Source organism: Ahaetulla prasina, chromosome 12 (genome assembly GCF_028640845.1).
Source record: "Ahaetulla prasina isolate Xishuangbanna chromosome 12, ASM2864084v1, whole genome shotgun sequence".
NCBI lineage: Eukaryota > Metazoa > Chordata > Lepidosauria > Squamata > Colubridae > Ahaetulla > Ahaetulla prasina.
This window is the reverse complement of record NC_080550.1, coordinates 29,059,937-29,085,432: the sequence shown is the minus strand read 5'-3', so window position 1 is coordinate 29,085,432 and position 25,496 is coordinate 29,059,937. Positions and strand designations below refer to the sequence as shown.

Here is a 25,496-nt window from a genome sequence, read left to right as displayed (position 1 = left end):
CAACCAACCTCACTCTTCTAATTCCCAGGCAGCTGAGATAGTACTATCAATGTGATCCTGGTTACCTGAATTTGCAAGGCTTATAATTAAGATAACATTTCTCTCGAACTGAATTTAGCTCCTAATGGCTACATGGACACACTACTGCTAGATTCCTAGCAATGTCATGGAAGTGCTTTGCTGTTCCCTTCTTCTAGGTCTGGTGCTTTGACTTCCCCATCCAGCCTATCGCTCCCAACCCACCTCCCACCCAAATGTTCTTATTTTCCGTAAAGAACTATAAAGAGGTATGTAAGTCTAAGGGCTATTTTCTTATCTATTTACAACCAGGCCGGGACCTATATTTAGCTCCTAAGTTCAGAAGGTCAGCCAGGTGCTATCATCCTGTAGGAAACACCAGGAGCACATTTTCTCCTGTGGTTCTGCACTGTTTTATTTTATTTATTTAATCGCATTTATATGGCCACCCATCTCCCCAAGCGGCCGACAAAATACGTAAACAAAGGCTTGGAACCTTGAGGAAGTGTCTTCTCCTTACCAAAGGCTGTTTCCAATTTAACATTAGCACAGAATATTGTTGGCTTTGAATGCATCGGCTCAATATGGCAGATGTTCGTAGAGATGGTCTTTAAAAAAACAAGCCTTGCACCTTATGACACCCTGAAAAGAAAAGCAAACCAAAGAACACCCCCCACAACTCCCACCTACTGAGACACTTTGGAGGGATAAAAAAAGAAACAAAAAAATGACTATTTCCTTATTGCTGCTTATTTCTTGGGAGGAAAAGGTCTTTGACTCCCAGGAAAAGATGGTAGCACAGCTGGAGGGACTGCTCAAGTCTTCCCAGCAAGGGGTTCCTGAAACCCACAAATGTCAAGGGGCTGTTGTGTAAGAGCACCGAATACTGGGCCAGAGAAGCGCATGTGTCATATCGACGACAAAAAAAATATGCAAGAAAACAAGCAAGCTCAGAAAGGACAGAGACCACTTGTGTCCACAAGAACCTGAAGACCTGGCTTTACTGGTGGCCTGGGGACCAAATGGGAGAGTTACCTGCTGGAGGTGGCTGCTAGATTGATTGGAGACTCCACCTCTCCCCCACCCTTGTACTCTGCTCTCCACCGGTCCATCTTTGGTTATCATACAGATGTATTATTCTCATTGTCTTTCTTTGTCATTGTTTATTTTGTTGGTCTGTTATTTTACTTCGGTTCTGTTTACACTCCTTTCATTTTATTCCTTTTTATTACTGTAAGCTCCCCGGAGTAGCTCCACAGCAGCAAATAAATTCAACAAATGAATAATGTGAGAAGTGCTCTTCCCCAACCCAAAGGCTGCAACCAAACCAAGAAGACAGAGCAGCTGGGAGCTTCTGCACAGACAACCTCACTAAAAACAGGCTGAAATCACACCTGTTTCAACTTCCGCCTTAGTAATAACACCAAACCTTTGGGAGAAACTTTGGGCAGGCTTATAAATAGCAATCTGCCAGAGTCCAAGTGAAAAAAAGATTTCTGTGGAAGCTTAGCCAAATTTGGGTTTTCTTTCCCTCTGCCCCCAAAAGACTAAGATTAGGTACGCGTAGGTTGCTAGATATGAATTTGCAGGCTACTTTTATTGGCAAGAATGGAGTGTGTTCTTGAGGTGGTCGCCATACCACCAACCTTGTAGCTCCTTAAGCAGCTAAAAAGAAGGAAAACAAATATCTGAGCATGTAAATAAGCGAATCCCTTTTTGTCCAAGCCTGGGCTTTAAAAGTTCTCAAGCCAAGCCAAACCCAGGAGGCAACCAGTGAGGCTGTGATCTTGACTATATCTTAAAATCAGTCTGGACAGGAGATCTGGACAGATCTCATCTCAGCTTCCAGAGAAGGAAGGAATTTAGCAAACCAACATCAAGGGAGCTCATAACCAGATTCATGGAGGCTAACCTGGCCAAAGGCCATATACAATTTTGCTTGCTGTTTAATTGCAAAGTGAAGCCTTTTTTTCACTGCCTTATTCTTTAAGAACCTGCAGACAAGGGCCTGGGCCAGAGTGCTAGACAAGCATTATTATGAAGGAGTTCTGATCACTTGTGCTATGACCTTCACAGCCCTCTTTCACTTCCCCTTGGAGAAAAATAAGTCCTTTCCCGAAGAAGACATCTAAAGGGTTTCAACACAGGGAGTGTGTGCCAAGCAGGCAAACCTCCAGCTGTTCAGAGAAATGGAGGCTGATGGAATGTATTAATTGCATGATTAACCTAATTATCTGGACACTGAAGACATGGATTTTTAATTAGTACTACCAGAGTCACCATCACAGTGTCACGGGACGAAGGCACCACATCAGTTAACCAATGATTTTGCAAACCATACAAGGATTTACCCTTGGAGGTTAGTTTGAAGAACATTAGCCTCAAAATGCATCAATCAATATTGAAGCGGTGCATCATTCTGAGTCAAAGTTATGGTAGCAATGCAGCTCCTATGTAGGTGGGGGTTAGTGAAACACAAACTAGGCATGAGAAGCAGCTGGAACAAAATTCAAAATTCCAGAAGACAAAACAGCTCTTCAGCATGGTAGAGGTAAAACTGAAGTCAAGAAGGCTTGAAGAATTGCTAACTGGACTTGTTTCTACAAATCCATCCAAAATGTTTTATAAAATTGGTCTGAAAATGCAGTCAACTGAATTAGAACTGTTAAAAATGTAAACATCCAGATTGGTCTGTCAGTGTAGACTTATGACTTGGGTTAAGATGGAAGTCCTAGTGAAAAAGATTTTGCATCTGTGCAGAAGGCTTTTATATCTACTGGTTGCATTCGTTTGATGCGATAGCTCACTTTAATGCACTGAATTTTCAAAGCTAAATTGAATATAACTGGCATGGAATACCCTATCCACATGTTACACAATACACTCATACACAAATAAGTACACAAGATGTCTACTCCATCTAAATAAAAGGAAAGCTGAGCAAAACCAAAATACAGAAGTCCCTACCAAGGAGTACAAGCAATTCAATGGCAGAGCAATTTCACATCTCTAACTTGGGGCAACCAATGCAATTCTTGTCAGATACAGAACTGGAAGCAAAACAGGACCTTCGTACTTGAACTGAACAGAGCAGGAAATAAGTTTGAGGGAAAATGAGGTACAGTATCTCACATTTGCTGATATAATTCAGTGTAATTGAAAAGTTAATCAATTAAGGAACTGTTGGACAGATAAAGGAAGCACAATTGGCTGGCAAAAAAAAAATCATTATTTCCTCTACCTCCTGCCAAAACTAAGTTATAAATTGCTTTGCTTGGGGATACTGCTTAATTTGAGCATACTTTCTCCCTGCAACCCAACCAATGAAGATTCTTGGCAGCATTTCCAGGGATACTCCTGGGGGCATCCCCAAAGTCAATTTCAGGAACTGACTGCCAGAGGCCTAAGCTAAAAAAACTTATCCCATTCTTGGCCTGAAATAATTTTTTCTGTTAACTTCCTCCTAATAAGTTTGCTGGGGAAATCCCTCCATTCCCCCAACCCTCAGTAATGAGTATACTTCCTGTAAGCCAATGTGACGTTCCACAATATTAACCATTTTCAATCTTTCACCAGAAAAAAAAAACATACTCCCTAAAACTCATAATGCTTTCCATGGGATCTAGGAGACCCAATCTTACCTACCTCTACCTTCTTTTATACCAACTCAATTCAGTCTTTCTCAACAACTGTAAGACATCTGGACTTCAACTCCCAGAATTCCATTGTAGGGCCACAAATGAGAATGCTGACAGTTGAAGTTCACCTGTCTGGAAGGAGACCAAATCGGAGAGAATGACAGAGTTTTCATCCACCCCCAAGTTACAGAGTAATGGGAAAGATACTTTTGTTTATCTTTCTGGTTTAGAATAGAACAGAATTTTTTTTATTGCCCAAGTGTGATTGGACACCCAAGGAATTTATCTTGGTGCAAACGCTCTTTTAATAGCATATTAAATAGTTTTAATAGCAGCAGGACGTAGTGCCTTCAAAAGCTATTCTATTATGGTTTTGGCCAATAGTAAGAATCCAGGGAACTACGATGCACAAATCTTGAGAATGGCCCTGGTTTCTCACCCTTGTACTAAAAGGAAAAAGAAAGGAACCATGGTGGTAGGAGACCCATATGTTGATGCATTTAAACCAAACCTTGGCATTTTACGGCTTCTGGGCCACATTCAGACCTTTGGCTGTCTCTGGGAGGCTCCAGGCCATGAACCAACTAATCAAATTACTCCAGAATTACTCCACAAGCAGCTGGCAAAGTTTTTGTCCACCCTTCATTCTTACCCCCTTGTTACTCCTTCCCCAACTAACCTCATTTGGGAAGACGAGGGATCTGTTTGGCTAATATTTTAGATGGAGTTTACTCCATCTACATTACTACATTCCCATATCATGCATATCTAGATACACACAACATATCATCCCACTGCCACATTTTAGCCTGGCCTGTAGTTCAAACCTAGCCAGAATGTTGCTTCAAGATCACAGTATCCTCTGAAGAGTGGCACAAGACCCCTGGTTTCACGTACCCCAGAGATAAAAAAAAAACAGGGCAAAAACACTACCCAGGCCGTTTATGAAGAGCAAAGTTGTGTCAGGCTTAGTCCAAATCCAGAGCTCAGGATGCTTGCTAGAGTAAGCACTTCCACACTGGCTAAGTAGGAAAGAGAAGACCAGTGAAATAAACTAGTTCCCAGCACACGATTTTTATAATAAAATCTCTGAAAACCAGAAGGGCCTCATAGAACATACAATTGTTGGCTCAACAAACTGTCATTGGTTACTGTATTTCCCCATTTTCTGGACAGGCACAATGTCCTGAACACCAAAGAGGCTGGCTTAACCCAACTTCTTAATGCACACACAGAAGCCCCGAGGGCCTTTTAACCCCAACACTACACCTTGGCCAGCAATTTTACCCGGCCTTCTGAGATTTCAAGGGCTCCTTGTTTCCCGCCCGCCTGGCCTTTGGCTCCTGCTTCGAACCCAGCTCCACGCCTGGACTTTAGGCCTCCAGAAGCGCCCCGGTCCGGTCCGGCCACTCACCGCTGTGTGAACTGAACCACCGGGGTCCGAGGTGCAGAGGTAGAGCATCGGCCAGCGAGGCCCTGGAGCCCAGGTACAGCATCCCGTCTCTGTGGTGACCGCCTCCCGTCTCCTGGTAACCGTTGCCATGGCCGTAAGGGGTGGAGTCCGCGCCCGACCCGCCGCCTGGACCCCGCTCCGAGTCGCCCGAGGAAGCCGCCGCCGCCGCCGCCGCCGAAGCCGCGCTGGTGGTGCTGGCCGCCGCCGCCGCCGCCGCCGCGTAGAGGCCGAAGGGGACGCTGCCGGCGCCGGCCGGTTCCACGCCGCCCATCCCCACGCCCACGCCGGCCACGGAGCTGACGGAGCGGCTGCGCAGCCCCATCGCCGAGCTCCCGCCGCCGCCGCCGCTTCCTCCTCCTCCTCCGCTGCCTCCGCCGCCGCCTCCGCCGCGGTAGTGCCCGAAGTGCGGGGCGCCTCCCCCGGGCGGCGGCCCCGCGCTGTCTTCTCCGGCCAAGGGGCCTCCTCCGCCTCCGCCGCCGCCGCCTCCTCCTCCGCGCGAGCGCCCCGCGGCCGTGGCGCCCGCCGTGCTCTGCTTGCCCCCCATGGCAGCCAGGGAGCCGCCGGGGCCACTAGGCGCTCAGGCCACCCCCGGCGGCGCCGGGCATCGTGCGGCGGCCAGCAGCGGCAGCGGCGCCGGCCCCGCTCCCGCCCTCCGCCTCTCCTCCGTCCAGCGGCAGCCGCCGCCGCCGCCTCGCCCCAACGGGCGGCCCGCCGCGCCTCCCGGGCTCATCCACGGCGGGGGCGGCTGGGGGTCCCGCCCTACGGAAGGCGGCGGCGGACGACGAGGAGGAAGAGCGCGGCTCCCCTAGCGCCGCTCCGCATGCGAGCGCCCGAAGGACGGACGGACGGCGAGCGGCCTCCGGGCCAAGCAGCCCCGCCGCGGCGGGAACCTCGCTCCGTCCGGCCGTCGAGGCTGTAAGGGCGCCTGGCGGGCTGGGCTGGTGCTGGCGCGTCCCCGGCCGTCCCCAGCCGGGCTTCCCGAGGGCTCCCGGAGCCGAGACAATAGAGCCGCGCACAGCGCCTGCGCCGCGGCTTCCCCGTCTCCTCCTCTCCGCCCCCCCCACCCCCGTCTTCGCCGCCGCGGGATGGAGCCAGGCTGAGCGGGCGGCGGCGGCGGCGGCGGCGGGGAGGGCGCGCCTGTGTCCCCTGCCCCGGGCTGGCCTGGTGCCAGGCTCCTGTGGCCGGAGCGCCGCGCTGGAGAAGTCCGCCCCGGCCCCTGCCGAGCTTGCCCGGCCAACGGGCGGCCGAAGGTGGTGCTGGTGCCGAAGCTGAGAGCCAGCCGTTAAACGGCTTAACCGACGCTCTCCGGCCTTTTCCGCTAACGCTCCCGGAGCAGCCGAGGCGCTTTCTGAACTTTCCGTCGCCTTAGCTTCCCCTGGGGCGCCGATAAGCAGAGCCCCGGGTAGCTTCCAAGGCCTGGACCCCGGTTTGCCCTGTCACTTGCAGGAATTGCACATCCTGGCTTGTGTGCTGGAAACTAGGGTCTGTTTGAGGCTGGAGGGAATTGGGGCATGAAGACCCCATGGCTAATCCTGGTTTATGGATTAGCATGTTGCAGCCCTCCAATAACTGGGAGGCCTCAACTTACAACAGTTTGGTTAGGGACCATTCAAAGAGTGACTTGCGAACGTTTTTCACACTTACGGCTGCTGCAACGTGCCCATGATCACGTGATCAACATTCTGGTGCTTGGCTATGGACTCATATTTATGACAGTTGCAGTGTCTGGGGATCATGGGTTCATATTTTGCAACCTTCTGACAAGCAAAGTCAATGGGGAAACCAGATTCACTTAACAACTGTGTTACTAATTTAACAAACCCAGTGATTCACTTAACAGCTGCGGCAGGGAAGGTCGTAAAATGGGGCAAAATTCACTTAAATATTTCACTTAGCAACAACAATTGTAGTTGTAAGTCGAGCACTATCTGTACCGCCTCCATCACAGGATGCATCAGATGAAGCCCTAATAGAGAGAACATAGTAAAACTTTGTTTTGGACCAAAGATGTATCAAATAACCTTGAAAACTGTTACGGTTACATGACATGTATGTCTTTAGCACGTTTATGTTCTGCGAAGAGCAATATTTCTTCATTTCACACTTGATTTTATCTTGACAACAATCTCAGGAGATACATTTCTGGAAAGAGGACAAACCATAAAGTGTCACCCACAGTCGGGTTTTCTGCTTGCATAATTTATCAATTCCATCAGGGTAGCTTATAAACCACGATGTAAAACTTACTATGACTTGCCATTTGTAGTTTAATAAACCATGGTTAACAGATTTTGATTTGGCACGAAATATGAATTGGTTCTTGTTCCATTTTTATCATCTGTTACATTAAAATCTCATCTTAAAAATGTTGTTGCCTCCTGACGCGTAAATCTTACAGCTTGAATACGTACATTTCCAGAGACGACTGTCAATGATCAGTTGATACTCCTAGAATGGGTTAGGCCCTAACCCATGGGGGAGTGGGGAATATGAGACAGGCTAAAGAAGCAGATATAATCTATTGGTGCAGAGGACTCACTGGCAGGCAAAAACAGAACAAGAGCCTACAAAAGACCCCTCTGGAGGTCTTTAAGAAGAGACTGGACAGACACTTGTCTGAAATGGTACAGCGTCTCCTGCGTGAGCATGGGGTTGGACTAGAAGACCTCCAGGGTCCCTTCCAGCTCTATTCTGATTGAAACCTTTAAGTCACTTGATTGTGCTACATGTTTTTTTTCTTGCTAATGTTCAACATGCACACAAATACAATAAACTAGCACTTTATTCTAGTGGAAACATTTGTGCATAATAAATCCTGACTTTGTTCTAGATACTTTGCATTCTGTTTGGTGTTCTGCATCTTCCGGACAGGTGACCATCACTCCCTACTTTTGAAATACGAATCTTATTCTAGGTTCCATTCTTTTCAAGATTTTGCACCAGGCTACTATGTTAGTTCACCCAATGTAATTCCTTTGCACTCTTAAAAAAAAAAACCACTATCAAGAAAAATCATACTTCCACATTTTGAGGGTTTGCTGCCAAGTCAGACTTTGACAATACAGTCTGGGGAGTTCTGGGATTGTAAAAGAAAGACAAAAACTGACCAAAAAAGGTAGAAAACAGAATCAGTTTTCAACCAATTTTCTACAGTAGGCCGCACAAGCCTTAACACCAATTTCAGGCAAGCCTTAACACCAATTTCAGGCAATGCTGAGAACTGTCCGCCGAGAAGAGAATATGCTTGTGTCCATTTTATTTCTGCTCTTTCAGACAATTGCAGACATAAGAGCTTTTGAAATGTTATGGTACAAACCCCAGGAACTCCTTGGGATGGGACACTTGCTGGTCAGTAGGCAGCAAGGCAAGTTTTCTCCCAACTTGTAAGAACCTGATTTTATTTAGGAGTAGGTCCAGGGATATTTGTTTGGAATGAAACTCCTGGTGACGTGTCATTTACAACACCCCTCATCTTTTGTGCGATTAACTTGCGTGATGTGATTGAAATGACAGTTGTGAACTTTCAGCCAAAGTTATATTGTGCTCTCTAATCAGGAATGGAAAGATTCATATCTCACATAGGTAAAGATTGACTAAAATCCCTATTCTCCTAAACTTGAATAGACGGTTGACAGATACCTTCCGAGCCTATTGTGTCTTTGCATGAGTAGAGACGTGCATCATCATTAGGAAACATGTCCAGAAGAATTGTGCAAAAACACAGCAGTGGCGTGGATAAGTTCCTTCCAGAGATGGAAACAACACAGCTGGTTTAGTTTAATTCAGATCGACTTCTGTAAGTCAAAAGTGATCCAGGTGACTATCTACCTCCAATGTCTAGTTTGGATTGATTGATTGATTTGGAGTCTGTCTACATAGAAATGAGAGATGGAAAGGACCCTGAAGGTCTTCTAGTCCAGCCCCCTGCTCTAGCAGGAGACTCATTTTAGACAAATGGCTGCCCTATAATGTAGATTATAGAGATTATAGATTATAATGTAGATTATATCACTAAATAGTGATGTAGATTAACAAAACAGCCACTTTGCAGTCTTCTAACCTCCACATCCCCTCAGACATTATGTTCACACAAAGTTGCATAACTGAGGCAGAAATAGAGTGTCTCCGCTCATAAGCACGATAAGCTTGGTTTCAATTTTCAAGAGAGGGATTTGTGTGCGTGTGTGTGCCTTAGCCTGTTGTGCAAATCCAATGACAAAGCTATGCAAGGAAAGAAAAAAGAAGGGGGGGGGCAGCTGGGAGGCACGCTGCCTTAAGAAAGATCAAAACAAACCGACGTTGCATCACGACTCCCAGGGTGCCTAGCCAGGCGAGGGGAGAGTCTGGGAGTTGAAGTCCAACCCTGATGGAAGAATCTTAGGTCGGGCTCTTACGTAGCTCCGGCTCCTTTAAGCGTCGAGAACTACGTCTCCCGGCAGGCCTTGCGCTCCGAGCGCGACGGCTTCCTGGCCGCCGTCGCTCCCCCGCCTCCAGGGCAGCCAAGATGGCCGCGCGCTGGAGTAGCGAGAATGTGGTGGTGGAATTCCGGGACTCGCAGGTATCCGGGGCCGTTTTCGGGGCAGCGGGGCCGCGCGGTCGCCGTTCCCCGGGCGGCCTGCCTGGCTGCCGTCAGAGTTCTCTCTCGACCCCTCCCGTTCCTTGGTACTCGGGGTGGGAGGCATCCCTGCCGCGCCTTCCCCTTGGGAGATGCGGGGAGCCGCTGAGGGGATGGGAAGGGTGCCTGGCGTCGCACGAAGGGCCGCTGGCCGGCGCCGACCGGCCTGGCGCTCGCCCCGGCACCCTTCGGCAGCGTTGGACTACAGCTCCCATCAACCCCAGCGGCAGGAGGGGAGGAGCAATAGCAATAGAATAGAAAATAGAATGGGGAGGGGAGGGGGGAGGGATCGTTATTGGCCAAGTGTGATTGGACACACAAGGAATTTGTCTTTGGTGCATATGCTCTCAGTGTACATAAAAAGACAAGATACCTTCATCAACAATCATAAGGTACAACGCCCAGTGACAGTCACAGGGTACAAATAAGCAATCAGGAAACAATATCAATATAAATTGTAAGGATACAAGCAATAAAGTTACAGTCATACAGTCATAAGTGGAAAGAGATGGGTGATGGGAACTATGAGAAGATTAATAGTAGTGCAGATTCAGTAAATAGTTCGACAGCGTTGAGGGAATTATTTGTTTAGCAGAGTGATGGCCTTCGGGAAAAAACTGTTCTTGTGTCTAGTTGTGCAGTGCTCTATAGCGTCGTTTTGAGAGTAGGAGTTGAAACAGTTTATGTCCAGGATGCGAGGGGTCTGTAAATATTTTCACGGCCCTCTTCTTGATTCGTGCAGTATACAGGTCCTCAATGGAAGGCAGGTTGGTAGCAATTATTTTTTCTGCAGTTCTAATTATCCTCTGAAGTCTGTGTTTTTCTTGCTGGGTTGCAGAACCGAACCAGACAGTTATAGAGGTGCAAATGACAGACTCAATAATTCCTCTGTAGAGGAATTATTTTTAATTAATAATTAAATTAATAATTAATAATTAAATTAATAATTATTAATTATCAGCAGCTCCTTGGGCAGTTTGGGCTTTCTGAGTTGGCACAGAAAGATACCACTTCATAGTGCTTTACAGCCCTCTCTAAGCGGTTTACAGAGTCAGTCTCTTGCCCCCAACAATCTGGATCCTTATTTTACCCACCTCAGAAGGATGGAAGGATGAGTCAACCAGCTGTTGTGACTGGTTTTTCTCTTGACTGAGGCAATAATAATAGTTTTACTAATGCAGCTTCCCATTCCACCCAATTCTGAGAGGCTTACTAAATATACTCAATAAAACAATAGTAATAATACATTAAATATAATGCAGCTGACCTCTCTGTTAAACTGGGTGGCATAGAAAATATAAAATGAATTTAAACAAATGGAAACAAAAATAAAATGGGCCTGGCCACCGCTTCCAGTCCTTTTTCTTCTCCCTCACTACGGTCTCTCCTCCTGGCATTATTATCAAAATTACATATATTCTGAACTAAAGTTATAAAGAACCCTCCCTTCTTCCCAAGGAGCTTGGGAAGCAAGCAATGTAAACAATTATAAGCAGAGGTTACTTAAAAACAGCCAGAAAAGACCTGGAATATTTGCTAGAGCATATCCTGTGAGTAATGAAGCCTCTGTGAGGAAGATGGGTGGTTTTAAAAACTGGATAAATAACTTTTTAAATTGCTGTTTTGGGTGTAGACTAGAGGATTCAGTTGGGGGCAGCTACTGTTGTGACATTTGTGTAAAACAACAAAATCTTTGTGTATGGGTGGGTGGGTTAACAATATTATTGAAGACGAGGAAAAGGAATACAGGTAGTCCTCGATTTAAAACCATTTCAAAGTTACAATAGCACTAAAAAAAAGAGTCTTACGCCATTTTTCACCTATTGCAGCATCTCTATAATCACATGATCAGAATTTGGACATTTGGCAACTGGCATGTATCTATGACAGTTGCAGTGTCCTAGAGTCACTTGCTCACCTTTTGCGACCTTCTGACAAGCAAAGTCTATAGGGAAGCCTGTTCACTTAACTGCTGTTTTACTAACTTAATTGCAGTGATTCATGTAACAACTGTGACAAGAAAGCTTCTAAAACCGGGGCAAAACTCACTTTGCTGTCATGCTTCACAACAGAAATGTTGTGATTGTAAGTTAAGGACTACCTGTAATTGTAAACTTTAAGAACAGTACTCCAGGGGCTTCTGCAATGACCTGGGGGAGTTAAATTGGGGCAGATTTCTGCTGAGGTGATCATTTGCTTTCCCCCCCTTTCCTTTAAGCTCTAGCCTCCTCTTGATTCTTTAGCTACAGCTAAAAGTTTAAAAACTGACCCATGTTAGAAAGCTTCCTTGCTGTTCTGTTATAAATTGGACATTTTTGAATTTTGGCAAGATTGCTACAGCAGACATTTTATAGGTCCGATCTGGGTTAATTGGATTGTCAATTGATTGATTCCAACATGTACGTAACAAATGTTTTAAGGTATTTTTATTGTTCTTTATATTCCTTCTCCTGTAATGTACATTTTTCCTACCCAATTATGCTAAAGTTACAATATCTTATGAACTATGGTCTTGTCTACAAAACAAATTGTGCTCTGAGATATTCATAAATCTCTAAAAGCTAGTGTTTGCCACTGCTGAATAAGGTTAATAGTTAAATAATCCATACTAATGCACACAGATTTCTAGATGTATAATATCTTCATAAACACACACCTATAAATCAGTCATCAGAGAAGATATTTATTGGCTGGATTTGTACATTGCACTTTGGCTTTTTGTGTTTCACATGAACCAACTTTTCTAGTTAATAAAATCATATTTATGGTTTAGTGCAATGAAGAAACCTAGCCAATTCTGGCTTAGTGAACAAATTGTCATATAGTGTGATATGTGAAGATACATGGGATGAACTCACAGTTATGCTAAGCTGTATGTTCTATTATTTACAAGCTTCCACAGGGAAACAAATAAAATATGATTTAGCATGGTATGTGAATTAGGTTTTTATATTGTTTCTTTGAGAATATACTGAGGTATGAAATATAAACTCTCTCTTGAAGGATCTTTGAATGCTGGGTGCCAGTGGCATCAAATAGTAATTGCCATCACTCCTGCCTCTGTTTCCTTCAAAAGACCCTGGAAGTTGAGGGGAAGTTGAGCAGTAAATGTTCTAAAAGGGAGCATTTCATCAGTGTTGGATCTTTGCTCATACCAACCAGAAATTCATAAGAAAGAATGACACTGCCATTATTCTGGACAGATGGAATCTGTACATTGTTACAACTGGATGTATTCAGTTTGATAAATCCTTTATTTTCCCGGGGTTTTTTTTTTGCTGATAACAATGACATAAGATACTCAGGAGAGTGTTAAGACTTAGTAGTTGTGTGTGCAAACTATACTAAGCCTGGTTAGTTTTAAATGCAGTCTGCCTGCTCATTTATGATTTATTCATATCAAAAAAATGGGTGTGCTTAATAACCAACTTAACCATATGTAAATCTACTTATTAATTCATCAATCCCATGGCAGTGCCCTTGGGAGAAATACCAGCTCTAATCTTATGCTTAGCAATCAGATGTTGTTTTGTTGTTATTCTTCCCCTTCTGAATAAGGTGGGGGGTATTTATATTTTGATAGTTTTTTAAAGAGATCTATAAGAGCCAATGCTTCGTAAATACTGTACATTATAAAACTATGAGAAATTAAGATTTCCTAAATACAATGGGAAACAATAGAATACTGTACATAGTAGTACTTTATAGCCAATTTGCATGAACATAGTTTATATATATTGTATAATACACACACACACACACGTATATAGATACATACATACATGCAAATAATACATGCATACATACGCTATATATATACACACACACACAAAACTATGTTCATGCAAATTGGCTATAAAGTACTACTATGTATTACTATGCCACCCATCTTGCCAAGGCGACTCTGGGTGGTTTATAGTCATTCAATAAAAATACCACATAAAACATTAAGACAATAAATAAAGACCATGAATTTACAATTTAGTTAAAATTCAGTTGCCCAAGATGGAGAGGAAGGAAGCAAAATGCATAAGGGGAATAGATGGGGATCTATCTAATCCATTAACCATCTCTGGGATTTCACTTCCCTATTGTGGCCCTGGGCTAGTTGGCAGAGCCAGATCTTCAAGGATGTGGCTCTGACCTGGGGGTGAGAGGGGGACAGGATGTTTCAGAGGCACCACACCATGGCAGAATAGGCTCTCCTGGACCCCCGCCAGCTGGAATTCCTTGATTGACAGGGTCACTACATGCCTCTTCTACCGGCATGGGGTCGGGCAGGCTAATTCCATCACGTTGAGATGGTTCCTATCGTGCACACAAGTAAGAGTCCCCTTTTAAAATACTGTTTACTAGTTTATTTTTGTTTACAGCTTTTTGCACAGACCCTCACCCAGGAACCTTGTTGGAAATACATTATTACCAACACAGATATTCCTTATTTGAGAATATTACGATTGTATTTGTTGTTGTTAGTTGCGAAGTTGTGTCTGACCTATCATGACCCCATGGACAACGTTCCTCCAGGCCTCCCTGTCCTCTACCTTCCCCCGGAGACCATTTAAGCTCATGCCGACTGCTTCAGTGACTCCATCCAGCCACCTGGTTCTCTGCCGTCCCCTTCTTCTTTTGCCCTCAATCGTTCACAATTGTATATAAATGGATTCATTTCCTAAATCGGGAGCATCTAAAAAAGACAGAATCTTGTCCCAAATGTATTATAAAGTTCAGCATTGAGATAAACCTGTGGGAAAATAGGTTGTGTGATAAGTAAATTCTCAAATAAAGTGGGGGGGAGTGTTGTCTGCCCATTGATAGCTCTCTTGCAGGTCGATCATTATGTTGAAATATGCAAGGATGCCAATCTTTTTAATTGCCTGGCTGCTGTCTGATAATGAAGGCAAGAAAGAGAACTCTTGTTTTCATTCCCATAGGGCTGTGGAGAGAAGGATGAGCCTGCCCGCTTGAGACATATGCTGTATAGAAATTGAAGGAAATGTGCTTTGTATGGTTTCTATACATTTTGCAAAATATGCCAGTATTTATTTTTATTTCTGCAGCAGCTGTATAAGCGTGATGAGAATATTTTTCTTGGTTCTACAAAATAAACATTTTAAAACTGATTGTATTTGGCAGATCCAGAATGTGGGTGATGGTACATCCATCCTTCTGCTCCTTGATCTTTCAGCAGATTTTGATAATGTTGACCATTATATCCTTCTGAGCCTCCAGCGGGGATAAAAGGGGGGGATACTACTGAAGGAGTTAGCCTCCTTCTTTAGTGGTTGTTGATGGGGGAGGGGGAGAGATTGTGTCTCAAGGTGATGTGGAACTAAAGAACCAGGGTGGGATGGGGTACCTAGAACCATGCTCATCCTTCTGGCATCTGGTTTTGTGCAGGTTCAGGCACGATTATTCCTGTACAGGTAGAATTCAACTTACAATCATTCCTTTAGTGACCGTTCAAAGTTACAACAGCAGTGAAAAAAAAAGTGACTTATGACCTGTTTTCACACACAAATTTTTCACAGAATTTGGGCAACCGGCATGTATTAATGACAGTTGCACTATCCTGGGGGTCATGTGATGCAACTTTCCGACAAGCAAAGTCATTGGGGGAGCTGGATTCACTTAATGACCATGTGATTCACTTAACAACGGCAGTGATTCACTTAACCGTGGCAAGAAAGATCTTTAAAAGTGGCGCAACTCACTTAACCACTGCCTTGCTTAGCAGTGGAAATCAGTTGTGCTTGTAAAGTTGAGGATTACCTGTAAATGGCTTTAAGCTGCTCAGAGGCTCTCTGCATCCAAGACGAGGGACAGGGATTCAGAACAAACACGGGTCACAGACGCACCAAGGCAACCCGGCCTGTTTACCAAAAGCTCAAGCCTGCACAGGCTGGCTGGCTTCGTGAAGCAGAGAACCTGTGAAAGTGGCTCTTGTGGGGAGATTTGGAGAAAAACCTGAACTTGTTCCTGGAGCTCCCGAAGCCATATTTTATCTTGTAGTACCCTTGAAGCACCCTAACAGGAACCAGCTCTCCCTCACCCATTTAAATTCATTTAGGGGAGACTTGAGGTGGAGTCTCCTGCAGAGTTTAGCAAGTTTAGCACTGGCTTTTGATTGCTCAAGTCAGTAATACTCTGCTTGGCAGACTGGCGTGTGACAGGGAGAGCCTGATTTTGCTGAAAGCAACAGTTTGGCTTGAGAATGTGCAGGGGGCATCTTTTGCAATATGGATTGTGGGAGAATCAGCATCATAGAGAGTGGTGGTGCTGTGGTTAGAATGTGGTACTGCAGGCTACTTCTGCTGACTGCCATTTGGCAGTTCGATTCTCATTGGCTCCAGGTTGACTCAGCCTTCCATCCTTCCCAGGTGGGTAAAATGAGGACCCAGATTGTTGGGGGCAAGAGGCTGACTCTGGAAACCACTTAGAGAGGCCTGGAAAGCATTATGAAGCAGTATCTAAGTCTAAGGGCTTTTGCTATAGTCCTTTATCACATGCATTTCTATTGGAAGGCAAAGCCTTCTACAGGTAGTCCTTGAAAATTACTTTGCATTTGAAATAGGCTGTTTTGAAGAGTTTCAAATACTAGTTGTGAAGGAGAAAAGGCAGTCCCCCAAAAAGGTGCTTCATGAAACCATGAAGGTTTCCGATCGCTATTAGGAGGGCTTGAGTTAGAACAATTTAAGGAAGGAATTTTAATTCTGCATGACTCAGAAGCAGATGATTTATATATTGGCAGCCATGGGTTTCTATTCTCTATTTTGTGCTCCAAAACAGCTTGCAGTAGAGTTCTATTTATATTTAGTGAAAGGCAATTTCTGTTGATATCACTGAGACCTTTTCCCAAGGAGACGGAGGGAAAATTAGGGCCCCAATCATCTTTTTAGCAAGTGTGTTGTTGTTGGGTTGACTTTAATGGTTTAGCCTCATATCCTCTCATCAAATATGCTGATTTAATAGTGTGTGGCCTCTGAATATCAGATGTATTATTTACAGTTTGAAGGAAGGCAATGTCAACCCTTTTTCTGTATTGTTGTCAATAACACTACACATCCATGTAGTCAGTTGAGTGCTACCCGAGGGCATTTTTGCTACTTTTAATGTATTATTTATAAGCTGAGGGAATTCATTTCTCTCTTATTTTCACAGGCAACAGCAATGTCAGTAGACTGTCTTGGGCAGCATGCGGTACTTTCTGGGTGAGTGCTAAAACCTTCAGGGTGGAATTGCAATTACAGTTGGCAACACCTGGGCTGGCACCTGATGATAGGTACAGAGGGAAGAAGGGAACCTTGTCTTCACATTTCCCAGAACTTTGTCTTCTCAGTGAAGTGGAGGAAAAGGAGATTGAAACACAAGCAGAACTTGACAAAGAGTGATCCAAAATCAGACTCCATGACCCTAATACAGGGGTCCCAACCCCCGGGCCACAGCCCACTTCCAGGCCTTGAGGCATTTGGAACTGGGCCATGAAAGCAACAGGCAAGCACAACGTTCTGACCCAGCTCCCCAAAAATTACAAACCCTCTGTAGTTAAATCAATGATTTCTTTATTAGGAGAAATCAATGATTTCTTTATTACGAGCGCCAGCAGCCCTGGTAAAAAGTCTCTCTCTCATAGCAGGCTAACAAGTCGGTCTGGCAGGGAGATGAATAGTTGTCTGCCACATCTACTCATCTCTGCCCCCTGCCTTTTATCCCCAGAGCTAGCGTGGGGCTTTGCTAGCAGTGGTGGTGGCTCTTCCATCCCAAGGATCGGCCCACAGAGTTCCACTGCTCTCCTCTCTTCTGCCTTCTGCGCATCTGCGTGTCAGGCACTGGACCCAGCTGTTCCTCCTCTTCCTCATCAGCCATCTTCAGACCTGGGGGCTGTTGACTCTCCATCTGAGGGCTGATGGCTCTGCCTCTCTCTCTCTCTCTCTCTGCCAGTTTCCCTCCCTCTTCTCCCTCGGAGCTCTCAGGTTGCCTTGATGCTGACCCTGACTCCCACACCTCCTCCTCCTCTGATTCAGCTGCTTGAGGGCTTGGTTGGCGGACAGGTCACAACACGCGCGCTCCATTTGCACAGGCAGCAGGTGCGTATGCCTGCTTCTCACGCAAATGGAGTTGCGTGCAGGCTCTTGCCCGCCACTCACACAGAATCATCGTCTCCCTCCACCCCAGCCAGTCCACAAAGGGAACGCTGGGGAACTCTGCCCCAATAGATCCATCAGTGATCTCTGCAGAAAAAACCAAAATCTGGTAGCAGCTTTTCAGATTGACTCATTTAATAAAATAGCTCATAAAGCAATGGTAGTCAACCTGGTCCCTATCGCGCACTAGTGGGCGTTCCAGCTTTCATGGTGGGCGGTAGGGGTTTTGTCTGAAGCACTTTCCTTTTTTTAATTTAATTGATTTTTTTTAAAAATTTTCATAGCATTATTTAAAACATCTCAGTATAACATCTCAGCTGCTAAAGGGGACATAGTCAGCTGTCGACTGATTCCATGCGTTATTCGCCACATGAACTCTTGCGCCTGCGAGGTGCCCCCGCCTCGCAGGAATGGCCTGCCACATTACCTAGGGCCGGCCTCAATGACCGGTCTTGGGACCCACAGAGGTGGCATGCGTCAAGGAAGAGTCTTTGGGGATTTTTAAATAGGGAATTTTTAAAGGGGGGGAGGGTAAGGTCAGGTGTTGGGGGAAACCCGTCGGGGAGGGTATGTCCAGTCCCAGTGCACGCTCACGACATTATTACAGCCGGTCCGAAGACAGGGGGGGAGGGGAATGTGCAGAGCAGAGAGTATTATTCCATCTGTACGGTAAGTGGGAGAGGCAGATATGGCGGAGGCGGGGGGCCGCATCGTTCTTCGGGAGCACGTGTTCGATGTTTAAAAGCGATCACGTGCTCCAGCCCCTCAGTCCTCACTCGTTCCCCGGATGGTCAAGACCCTCAGAGCTTGGGTCTTCGGCTGATGCTTTGCAATGCCCGGTCCGTGGTCAATAAGGCTCCCCTGATTTGTGACCTGATTCAGAGGGAGTCTGCGGACTTCATGGGCATTATGGAGACCTGGTTGGGCACAGAGGGGGGTGTACCCCTGGTTGAACTGTGCCCTCCGGGTTTCCGTGCATTCCATCAGCCGAGGGCCCAAGGTAGGGGTGGGGGGTGGCGGTTGTGATTAAAGAAAGTCTAGGGCCGAGGGAGTCCACTGTTCCTCAGATAGCTGGCTGTGAATCCCTCCTTGTGAAGTGGGGCCACCGGAATCAGATGGGGCTGTTGATCACGTACCTGGCTCCTTGCTGCGTGACTACAGCCCTACCTGAGCTACTAGAGGTGCTTGCTGGCGTGGCGGTTGAGATTCCCAGACTTTTGGTCTTGGGGGATTTCAACCTGCCATCGGCCGGCTTGTCATCAACGGTGGTTCAGGAGTTCCAGGCCTCCATGACGGCCTTGGACCTGATTCAAGTAACTGATGGCCCTACACACATTGGGGGAGGCGCGCTAGACCTTATTTTTATCTCTGGTCAGTGGGTTAATGATCTGGATTTAGGAGATATAGTTAAAGAACCAGTGTCATAGTCAGATCATTTTCTTCTTCGCCTAGACTTTCGGACCGCCGCTCACCACCGCAGGGAGACGGAGCCAATGCGTTGGTTCCGTCCCAGGCGCCTGATGGACCCGGAGAGGTTCCGGACGGAACTTGGGCCGTTCCCTGAGGATCTTACCCACCGCACGACTGAAGAACTGGTTGCGGCCTGGGAACGGGCCGCGGCTGGGGCTTTGGACCGTGTCGTGCCTTTGCGGCCTCTGACCCGGCGTAGATCTCAATTGGCTCCCTGGTTTTCCGAGGAGCTGAGAGAGATGAAAGGCCGGAGAAGACGCCTAGAGAGTACTTGGAGGTCTAGCTGTTCCGAAGCTGATCGGACACTAGTGAGGTCCTTTACTAGGACCTACCTAGTGGCAATGAGGGAGGCGAAGCGTTCCTACGTTTCCACCCTCATTGCATCGGCAGATAACCGCCCGGCCGCCTTGTTTCGGGTGACCCGTTCCCTCCTCCATCAAGAGGGACGGGATGACCCCTTACAGGGACGAGCTGAGGAGTTTAACGGTTATCTATACGATAAAATCGTTCAGCTCCGGGATAGTTTGGACCAAGATTGCGAGGATCCAGCTGAGATGACAGAGACACGTCTTGTTGAGGTTATTTGGGATGAGTTTGATTCTGTGGCTCCCGAGGACATGGACAGGTTGCTGGGGAGGTTACATGCAACTACATGTTTACTGGACCCGTGCCCTTCCTGGTTAGTGCTGGCTGCTCAGGAAGTGACACGAGGCTGGCTCCAGGGGATTATAAATGCTTCTTTGATGGAAGGGGTTTTCCCCGCCGCCTTGAAGGAGGCGGTGGTGAGACCTCTCCTCAAGAAGCCTTCCCTGGACCCAGCTATTTTGGGTAATTATCGTCCAGTCTCCAACCTTCGCTTTGTGGCGAAGGTTGTAGAGAGTGTGGTTGCATGGCAGCTCCCCCGGCACCTGGAGGAAACTGTCTATCTAGACCCGTTCCAGTCCGGCTTCCGACCCGGTTATAGCACGGAGACGGCTTTGGTCGCGTTGGTGGATGACCTCTGGAGGGCCAGGGCCAGGGGTTGTTCCTCTGCCTTGGTCCTATTAGATCTCTCAGCGGCCTTCAATACCATCGACCATGGTATCCTGCTGCGCCGGTTGGAGGGATTGGGAGTGGGGGGCACCGTTTATCGGTGGTTCTCCTCCTATCTCTCTGACCGGTCGCAGACGGTGTTGACGGGGGCAGAGGTCGTCCTCGAGGCGCCTCACTTGTGGGGTGCCTCTGGGGTCGATTCTCTCGCCTACCCTGTTCAACATCTATATGAAGCCGCTGGGTGAGGTCATCAGTGGTTTCGGGGTGAGTTATCATCTGTACGCTGATGATACTCAGCTGTACTTTTCCACCCCGGACCACCCCAACGAAGCGGTCGAAGTGCTGTCCCGGTGCCTGGAAGCTGTACGGGTCTGGATGGGGAGAAACAGACTCAAGCTCAATCCCTCCAAGACGGAGTGGCTGTGGATGCCGGCATCCCGGTACAGTCAGCTGCATCCACAGCTGACTGTTGGGGGCGAGTTAGTGGCCCCAAAGGAGGTGGTTCGCAACTTGGGCGTCCTCCTGGATGGACGGCTGTCTTTTGATGAACACCTGGCGGCCAAGTTCGCTTGGTTCGCCAGTTGCGTCCCTTCCTTGACCGGGATGCCTTATGCACGGTCACTCACGCTCTGGTTACGTCTAGGCTGGATTATTGCAATGCTCTCTACATGGGGCTGCCCTTGAGGTGCACCCGGAGGCTGCAGTTAGTCCAGAATGCGGCTGCGCGAGTAGTAACGGGAGCCGCTCGTGGCTCCCACGTGACATCGCTGCTCCGTAGCTTGCACTGGCTTCCTGTGGTCTTCGGTGCGCTTCAAGATTTTGGTAACTATCTTTAAAGCGCCCCATGGCTTAGGACCCGGGTACTTACGAGACCGCCTGCTGTTACCCTTTGCCTCCCACCGACCCGTACGCTCTCACAGAGAGGGTCTCCTCAGGGTGCCGTCCGCCAAACAGTGTCGGCTGGCGGCCCCCAGGAGTAGGGCCTTCTCTGTGGAGGCAGTGACGCTCTGGAACGAACTTCCCCCTGGCCTGCGTCAAGTGCCTGATCTTCGGACCTTCCGTCGTGAGCTCAAAACATATTTATTTATTAAAGCGGGACTGGCATAATTAGTGTTGAATTTTAATTGGGTATTCTTAATATTTTTAAATTTTTAAATCTAAATTTTAATAATCAGCCTTTAAAATTTGCTCTTTTTAAATGTTGTTTTAAATTGTATATATTTTGTTTTTATTCTGGCTGTACACCGCCCTGAGTCCTTCGGGAGAAGGGCGGTATAAAAATTTAATAAAATAAATAAATAAATAAATAAAAACATTTTCATTAGGTTTTCATAAAATTCCCCGTGACAATTTAAATTTCTGAAAATATACTATTTGTATTGCCCGCACATAAGTTTAGTTCACGTTACGTAAGTGAAACTAAATGGCGCTATAGTGCGACCACAAACAAAAGAGCCTCGTCCCAGAATAGCTCACGCATCTCCCCCCACACCACCCAGCTGTAACAGACAAGGAGAGCTGGTAGCTGCCCCCCCCAACCCAGTCCACGATGCACGAGAGGCATGCGCAGACGATGATACACGGCGCATTACTGTGGAACTGGTGGGCGGTTAGAAAATTTTACTACTAACAGAGATACAAAAGTGGGCAATAGGTATAAAAAGGTTGACTACCCCGTCATAAAGGTTTTGTATCTTTTTAATGAAATGTGTGAATTTAACTTTGCTATGAAAGTCAAATGTTGCTATCATGCTCCTGATTTTTGACTACCATAGACTAACCTGGTCCTTCTCTTCAATTTCTAGCAGGAAATATTGGTAGAAATATTTGGCACTAAATATTCCTCATTGTCTGTCATGCTCTGCCTCGGAAGATTTAGCCTTTATGTCAAGTAGGACAAATCTTCCTTGAATTTATGTGACATTTCCTCTGCAAATCTTCTGAAGCCATCTCCGTCATTTCTTTATGGGACATTGGTTTTGCTTTGGGTGAATAAATACCTGCCCTTCTTTACATGAAACTTGTGCCATCTTCCCATTGAAGATTCCTCGGTTCCTCTCTTTTTGAACAAGAGTGTGGGAGTAGAATTGCCAATAAACCACAGGCAATCCCTCTTTTTTGTACCCCACAAATGTTGCCACTGACATTTTCCAACAAAGCCACCTTTTAACTCCTCCACAGAAGCTTAATAACCTTTTTTTTTCAGTCAAGACCACCACAAACCCACAACCAAACCCCCCCCCCCAATAAGATAGAATGAGAATTTTTCATCATACCCTGTTTACATCGGTGTATTGTTGGACGCATTCACTACACTTGATCTTTTGTCAAATTATTATTAAAAGTCAAAGTGTGGTTCCCTACTGGATAAAAGTCCCCCCCCCACTTCCACACCCAGGCAATTATGGAGCAAAGAGAGAATTCAGATGTACCATTTAGATCCAACATTGAATGGTACTTTGTGAAGGGATCAGATACTGGCCTATGTGTCCCTTCTATTTTTTTTCCTAGCTTCTAGCTGAAACCTCTCTTTTGTGATAAAGGTTGCCTTTGCTCAGCTGCTACAGTAATTGTCTATGCTTTGTCCTTTTCATTCTAGGCCTGCTGGTTTTTTAGTGCATTATTAGTGCCCTGTAGGAGATGGCTTGTTATCAGCATGTAAGAGGAAACCGGGTTATTATCAGCTCGCCTAACAGACCTGCTTTAGATCGCCCATTGAACTTGGGTCTTCCTTCCAGAGTCCTAGCTCTGTGCTGGGTGGCAGCTGTGATTCCACAGATATGCAAAAAAGTTGAAGAATGTAGCACTGAAGGTAGTCGTTGACTTACAAGAGTTCATTTAGTGACCGTTCAAAGTTACGACATCACTGAAAAAAGTGACATGACCATTTTTCACACTTAGAAACCATTTTTCACACTTAGAAACATTGGTTTCTAGAATGGATTCTTAGGAGAGAATTCAAATGTACTTCATGCAGGAACTTGCATCAAATTTCCCCATGGCTGACTTTAAACATTAATTATTCTTTCGCAGGATGTATGTATGTATGTATGTATATGTATATATATGCATACATATAATTGCAATGCTTTAATCCAATAGTCATGCTATTTTAAACATTTAATTGAAATACGTCTCTCGCGTAAATACCCCACGTTAAATTCAAATGAAATAATTATTGAGCAACTTTGTCGTGATCAAAAATAGCCTGATAATCTGTCTCAGAAGCTCAAATCCGGAAGCAACTAAATTGTGGCCTAGATTTGCCAAGTGCAGAAGAGGTGGTGAATCTTTGATCTCTAGTTCTAGTTCTCTAAGATCTGACTGAGTGCTCCTCCCTAAACACATTTTAAGACTTGCGTAATTTTGGAACTTCACAGGTCTTAAAGTTGCCAAATTTGGAGACCCCTGCTATGGGTATCCAACCGTTTGGCTTGCCTGGGCCATCCTGAGGGAAGAAGAATTGTCTTGGGCCTCATCAAAATATATAATACCATTAATGTATATAAATCAAATTTTGTTAAAGGTTTAGAATTTTATGGGACTACATTACTGAGCCTGGGTGTCAGGCTCAGAATAGGACAACTCAGAGCAGCCAATTCGCAGTGGGAGAACTCACTGTGACCAACTCACCGCAGGACACCTCGCCGCGGGACAAGTCAACAATTCACAAGTATTTGAAATAATTAAAAAGTCATTCACATTTCATTTTGTCCCTCCTTTTGCATCCTTTCTTTAATGATTCTATTCTATCATTTCTTCGAGATTAGTGTAACTCTTGTCCTGCAGTGAGTTGTCCCATGAAGAGTTGAACACACACACACACACAGAGAAAGCAATATGTGATCACATTTTGGGTGCTTGTAAACCAGCCTGCATTGATAGCTGTTTGTGGAGAAACGATTTACTTAATGACCACGGTGTTCATTTAATGCCCACAGTGATTCACTTAACAACGAGCATAAAAAGGCTGTAAAATCATGATCATGTAGTGACTCGCTTAACAACTAGCATAATTTATGGCCATAATTCCAGTCTCAAATATACCTCGGGATAAGAGTTGCCCTTCATGGTAGTAAATTACTTTGGATCTACTGTAGTAACGTTCCTTCCTGTGTTTGTGGGCCTTTTTCCAGGCGCCGCTTCCTCTACATTGTGAACCTGGATGCACCCGCTGATGGCCACCGCAAGATTTCCCGTCAGAGCAAGTGGGACATTGGGGCCGTGCAGTGGAATCCTCATGAGAGCCACGCACACTTCTTTGCTGCATCGGTAAGTTCTGGGATGGAGAGTGGGAGGTGTTCCTTCCCAGGTGGATTCCAGCAGTGCAGCTTCTGCACTTAGAGTAGCTACTGGGATGGTGCTCCCAGTTTTGGTCACCACACTATAAAAAAGATGTTGAGACTCTAGAAAAAGTGCAGAGAAGAGCAACCAGGATGATTTGGGGACTGGAGGCTAAAACCTACAAGGAACAGTTGCAGTAACTGGTCATGGCTACTCTAGTGAAGAGAAGGACCAGGGGAGACAGGATAGCAGTCTTCCAATATTGAGGGGCTGCCACAGAGAGGAGGAAGGGGGTCAAGCTTTTCTCCAAGGCACCTGAAGGCCAGACAAGGAACAATGGATGGAAACTGATAGAGAAGAGATTCAACCTACAAATAAGGAGAATTTTCTGACACTAAGAACAATCAACCCATGGAACAGAAGTTGCCTTCAGAAGTTGTGGGAACTTCATCACTGGAGGCTTTCAAGGACTGTCAGAAATGGTGTAGTGGGTGGTTGGTTGGACTAGATGACCTATAAGGTCCCTTCCAACTCTGTTAATCTGTATCTGTATATGCTCCTGCATCCTTACACATTAGGGTCCAAGGATATGACTAAGAACAATGTAAAATATCTCAAGTACCTAAAATAACATTCTCTTTTTTCTGCATATGATCTGTAAAAACTATCACATGGATATCTCATCCAAAATTTGAATATTTACTTATTTGTATCCTATCTTTATTATTTTTACAAATAACTCAAGCCAGCAAACATATCCAACACATTTTCTTTCTCTTATTTTTCCCCACAACAACAATCCTGTGAGGTGTGTCGGGCTGAGAGAAGGACTGGTTCAAAGT

The 25,496-nt window shown here is 45.9% G+C and overlaps 2 protein-coding genes across 11 annotated transcripts in view; one reads left to right on the top strand and one right to left on the bottom strand.

Annotated features, from left to right (window-relative positions):
* The window catches only part of ZNRF1 (zinc and ring finger 1), a 45,979-nt gene extending 39,873 nt beyond the window's left edge, over positions 1–6,106 (bottom strand). Inside the window, exon 1 of the mRNA XM_058155433.1 lies at positions 5,071–6,106. Coding sequence (XP_058011416.1) covers positions 5,071–5,653 — 583 coding nt within the window. The 5' untranslated portion in view covers positions 5,654–6,106. The remainder of the gene's footprint in view (positions 1–5,070) is intronic.
* A 3,458-nt stretch (positions 6,107–9,564) lies between these two features.
* The window catches only part of WDR59 (WD repeat domain 59), a 111,542-nt gene continuing 95,610 nt past the window's right edge, over positions 9,565–25,496 (top strand). For 2 of the 10 annotated variants that reach the window (XM_058155423.1, XM_058155420.1), the window contains exons 1-4: positions 10,058–10,491; positions 16,886–16,935; positions 23,897–24,043; positions 24,507–24,642. In XM_058155423.1, the coding sequence (XP_058011406.1) occupies positions 10,408–10,491; positions 16,886–16,935; positions 23,897–24,043; positions 24,507–24,642 (417 nt within the window). In that variant the 5' untranslated portion in view covers positions 10,058–10,407. Of the gene's footprint in view, positions 9,668–10,052; positions 10,492–16,885; positions 16,936–23,896; positions 24,044–24,506; positions 24,643–25,496 lie in introns of those variants that run through there. The other 8 variants (XM_058155421.1, XR_009151948.1, XR_009151947.1 and 5 more) reach the window with 8 other exon arrangements.